Below are 5,497 nucleotides of genomic sequence, written 5' to 3'. Positions count from 1 at the left end.
GAGTATTGTAAGTACCACAACTCTTACAATCATGCTACGAAGTCTTGTTGGGCGTTCAAGAACATCTTGCAGGACATAATTAACAAAGAAGTCGTGAAGTTCCCTAATAAACAGGAGTCTATGGCGGTGGATGATGATCCTTTTCCCCCAGTGGTTTTGGTTAATGTGAATGTGACAGATTTGAGGGATCTTCTCAATGAGAAAAGAAGCCGATCCTTTGCAGTGAAAGACCGAGTAATCAAGAAATACTGGATCCCAAAGGATCAATTGTTTGAAGCTCATGGAAGGCATAGTGCCGATCGAATACGAGCAGTTCAGCAGCGTTTCCCAAGAAATGTTGGTGAATCCGCGGCCTATCGGCCGAGGAGCCAACATGTCCTTGAAAGACCGGTGCTTTAGAATCAAAGGTTCAGAGGGGAATCATCTCATGACCAGAACCATAGATACTCGGACAGGAGAAACATACGTAGAGTTGAGTCACGAAAGGTGGAAACCGGGAAAGTATCAGCTGATCAGTGCATACAGCGGCGTGCATATGAAATGTCAAAAGAAAAATGATTGAGAGCCGGAGAGCAAAGCCGAGATACGTCCTTCCAGCCAGAGGGGAGTTCAGTGAGTCTTGGAGAGTGGCCCAACTACAAAATGTTCCCTAGGCCACCGACTAGGACACAAAAGAGACGGCTGTTGAGAGAAAGAGCTATTGCAAGAAGAGAGGAGTCCGCTAAGTTGAGAAATGAACCCACAATTGATGCTCCAGTCTCCATGGAGCCAGTGGGGAGTAAATCCAAGTTTGGAAGATCGGCTACTGAGGATAATTTTGTTGAAGAAGATGATGATTTGTTAAGCGAAGAGGATGATCAAGCAAGAAAAATAATTAATTTTTGCATTGGAAAATTTCACATCACCGTGGTTTGTGCCACAGGAGTGGTAATACTACCCGAGAGATTTAAAATGATGGAAAAAGAGGACGGGGAGTTGATGCCCAAGGAATCAGTGCAAAAAGAAGGACACACAAATAAACTCCCTGAAGGGAGTTCGAGAGTGATTATCAAGGAAGGCCACCCAAATAAGCCTCAACAGGTGGTACTTGAAAAGCCTACACCGGCCATGACCAAGCACATAAGGCCGTTGTACATCAAAGCCCACGTGAATGGGAAGCCAGTGTCTAGGGTGTTGATTGACAATGGTTCAGCTGTGAATGTTCTTCCAGTAAGAATGTTGAAAAGTCTGGGAAAAACTGAAGAGGACTTGATCCCTTCGGAAGTTTCGGTTGCTGCATTTACCGGGGAAACCACCAAGACTGTTGGGGTATTCCCCGCTGATGTTACTGTGGGGAGTATATCATCGTTATGTGCATTTTTCGTGGTAAACTCCTGCGCCAACTTCCAAGCGTTGTTAGGCAGAGATTGGATCCATGCAAACCAGTGCATCCCATCCTCAATGCACCAACTGCTGTTGTTTTGGAAAGGGGATGATGTGGAGGTTGTAGAAGCGGATGGACAGCCGTTACAAACAAGTGCAAGTGCAGTAGAGGCCATATATTACAATGGGGATTTTGGGTCCATCAAAATCCGTAGCAATAGGAAGAAAGAAAATCCATTGTACATGAAAACACCAACTCCAAGCTCGGTGTTGATTGAGGAAATTGATGATTGATTTGAACCAAAAAGAAAAGGAGGTAGCTGCAACCTCTATATGGAAGGCACATGTGCAGCAAGTACTGGACAAACTAAAGGAAGAGGAAGCATGAGACACTTATGGAACTGAAGTTGTCCAAGAAGAAGAATATGAAGAGGATGAACTCCAAGTCGATGAGTTGTTGATGGCGCCATCTCAAATGGAAGATGGCCAACACGAAGTTCAAGACCCATTGGAAGAGATTAACTTGGGGGAGCTTGAGAATCCGAAAGTAGTATATGTGAGTAAGCTACTGGAAGAGCAGTTGAAGCAAGACTTGATCAGCATGTTGAAGGAATACAAAGATTGTTTTGCATGGAGTTATGATGACATGCCAGGGTTGGACCGAAAATTGGTCGAACACCGACTTCCACTCAAAGAAGGCTTCAAACCATTTCAACAGCCATCTCGTCGTATGTCAAAAGAAGTCGAGCTGAAAGTGAAAGAAGAAGTCGAGAAATTGTTAAAGGCCAAGTTTATAAAACCAATCAGATATACCGAATGGCTTTCGAACATTGTGCCAGTCATGAAAAAGAATGGCAAGGTCATGCATTGACTTCCGAGACTTGAACTGTGCAACTCCCAAAGATGTATATGTGATGCCGATACCTGATATGTTGATTGATTCGGTGGCTAGACATGAGTTGTTGTCTTTCATGGACAGATTCTCGGGTTACAATCAGATCAAAATAGCGGAAACTGACACTCACAAAACAGCATTCAGATGCCCGGGAGCTGTTGGTACGTTTGAATGGCTTGTTATGCCATTAGGGCTAAAGAACGCAGGGGCCACGTATCAAAGAGCTATGAACTCAATATTTCATGACATGATAGGGCATCATATTGAAGTATATATAGATGATATCGTTGTGAAGTCTAAACAAGCTGCTGATCACATTGAACACTTGAGGAAGAGTTTCCAAAGAATGAGGCAACATGAGTTGAAGTTAAATCCATTGAAATGTGCCTTTGGCGTGAAAGCAGGAAACTTTTTGGGATTTCTGTTGCATCAGAGGGGAGTTGAAGTGGATAAAAACAAAGCCAAAGCCATTATGGAAGCAAATCCTCCTAGAGACAAAAAAGAGTCGCAACGCTTCCTTGTGCAAGTGAATTACTTGAGGCGTTTTATTTATAACCTTGCAGGGAAGACAAAGGAGTTTTCACAACTGTTGAAGCTCAAAGACAGCGGGGAGTTCAAATGGGAAGAGTCGCATCAAAGAGCTTTTGATGTGATCAAGAGATATTTATCTAACCCACATGTTCTTATGTCTCCCAGGTATGAAATGCCACTTAAATTATACATCTCTGCTACTCATGAATCGATTGGATGCCTACTAGTTCAAAATAATCATGAAGGAAATGAACAAGCCATCTATTATTTGAGTAGATTCCTTACTCCAGTAGAAGTGAAATACTCTGTGATTGAAAAGCTATGCTTAACACTGTATTATGCATGTACTAAGTTAAGACATTATTTGATTCAATCAAGAGTGTTTGTGGTGGCTAAAACCGATTTGATTAAATATATGCTTAATAGACCCATTCTCTCGGGGCGGATTGGTAAATGGTCTTTGGCATTGGCCGAGTTTACATTGACCTATTACCCCCAAAAGTCAATAAAAGGCCAAGCTATCGTCGATTTTTTAGCTGATCATCCTTCACTTGATGAGTTTATTGGAGAACGGGTTGGATTTCCAGTTTGTGGAGTGGGAGTTCAATCATGGGAGTTGAAGTTTGATGGATCAAGTACAGAAACAGCAGCTGGAGCTGGTATTGTGATCACTTCCCCAAGAGGTGTGAAAACTGCTCTATCTTTTAATTTGGGTTTTCCATGTACTAACAATCAGGCGGAATACGAAGCATTGGTCATTGGATTGGAAATTCTGAAAGATTTAGGGGCGAAATAATTGTCAATATCAGGGAATTCTCAGCTAGTATTCAAACAGCTGTCAGGGGAGTTCAAATGCACAAGTTTGTCCTTGGCTCCATACTATATGGCGGCATCCCAACTCCTAGATGATTTTGAAGAAGTTTCATTAGTACATGTCCCAAGACAAGAAAATTGGGAGGCAGACGAGTTGGCACAGGTTGCTTCGGGATTGAAGATGTCTCCAGAACTTACACACAGGCTAGTGTTGATTCAGAAGAAAAAACACCCTTTAATTCAGCAAAGAAGGATTCAGGTAGACACGCTCAACTTGGATATAAACTTAGCTGGTGACTGGAGGGATGACATAAAAATGGTGCTAGAATCAACCGGGAGAGATATTCCATATGGTTTAAAAATGAGAGCTCTTAATTACGTTTTAGTGGATGGAGATTTGTACAGGAAAGGGTTAGATGGTTTGCTACTCAGATGCATAGGCTTCCCAGAAGTTTTGGAGATCATGAAGCAAGTTCACGAGGGAGTGTGTGGGGCGCATCAATCTGGAATAAAGATGAGATGGTTGATAAGGAGGTATGGCTACTATTGGCCGTCCATCCTGAAAGACTGCATCAAATATGCTAGGGGATGCCAGCCATGTCAGAGACACGGGAACATCCAAAGAATTCCGGCGGGTGAGCTTCACAGCATTGTCAAACCATGGCCATTCAAGGGTTGGGCCATGGATTTAATAGGGAAAATCTACCCCTCATCATCTAAAGGCCACTCGTTCATCCTTGTGGCTACAGATTTTTTCACCAAATGGGTAGAAGCAGTGCCTTTGAAGAAAGCGGAGCAAGGGGATGTCATTAACTTTGTGAAAGAGAATATTATTCATAGATTTGGAATTCCAGTCATTGACCACGGATCAGGGAACTATGTTCAAAGGCTCAGATATGAGGGAATTTGCAGAAGACTTTGGAATTAAATTGATAAACTCATCCCCACATTACCCACAGTCCAACGGGCAAGCCGAAGCGTCAAATAAAGTGTTGATAAAGATTCTACAAAAGATGATGGAGGAGGATCTCAGGGATTGGCCAAGGCTATTATCAAAAACTTTGTGGACGTACAGAACATCCAAGAGGACTGCCACTGGAGTGAGCCCTTTTTCCCTTACTTTTGGCCATGACGCAGTGCTCCCATTGGAGATTATGGTGCCATCAATGCGAGTGGCAAAGCAAAATGAACTTTCCCTGGAGCATTATAATGAAGCAATGATTATGGAGTTAGAAGAACTGGATGAGCTGAGACTCCAAGCGTACAATGCTTTCCTGTTACATAAACAGAAAGTGGCGAGAATCTACAGTAAAAGAGTTAAAAAGAAAAGTTTCCATGAAGGAGAAATAGTGTGGAAGACCATACTACCACTAGGAACAAAGGATAGGGAGCTGGGCAAATGGTCTCCCAACTGGGAGGGACCATTCAAGGTACATCAGGTGTTAGACGGAAATGCATATTGTCTATCAAGCTTAGATGGCCATCCCCACAAAAGATGCATAAACGGCAAGTATCTCAAGCCGTATTTTCCAAGTATGAGGGAAGAAGTAGGAAAAGCTTGTAAGTGAAGGAAACACGAAGGCTAATATTCAGTGGGGAGTTGGCCTTCTTCAGTGGGGAGTTGGCCTCTGGAGCCACTTTTGTATATACTAAGTTCCTTATTTCAAAATGTCATGTGAGGTAGGCCTTAGGACCACTGAAATAAATATCTGTTGTTTATGATTCAACAATAAAATTAATCGGATAAAGTGGGACAGTAAGCCACTTTCATTATTTTGAAGGCCCTTTGTTTCACTAGGGAGTCGTCCTTATGGCCACTTATTATATATGAATTTGGTCGATATTTTCAATGTTTTTATGGTACGAGAAATCATGGTGAAGAAGACAGTACCGCCG

The 5,497-nt window shown here is 42.6% G+C and overlaps 1 protein-coding gene across 1 annotated transcript; it reads left to right on the top strand.

Annotated features, from left to right (window-relative positions):
- The first annotated feature begins 4,617 nt into the window (after positions 1–4,617).
- Positions 4,618–5,169, top strand: LOC142550032 (uncharacterized). Its single transcript, XM_075659273.1, has one exon. The coding sequence runs from the start codon at positions 4,618–4,620 to the stop codon at positions 5,167–5,169; it is 552 nt and encodes a 183-aa protein (XP_075515388.1).
- Positions 5,170–5,497: the final 328 nt, after the last annotated feature.

The sequence above is a fragment of the Primulina tabacum genome, chromosome 6 (assembly GCF_025594145.1).
Source record: "Primulina tabacum isolate GXHZ01 chromosome 6, ASM2559414v2, whole genome shotgun sequence".
NCBI lineage: Eukaryota > Viridiplantae > Streptophyta > Magnoliopsida > Lamiales > Gesneriaceae > Primulina > Primulina tabacum.
Note: the sequence above shows the minus strand (reverse complement) of the source record. Positions and strands in the feature narration are given on the sequence as shown.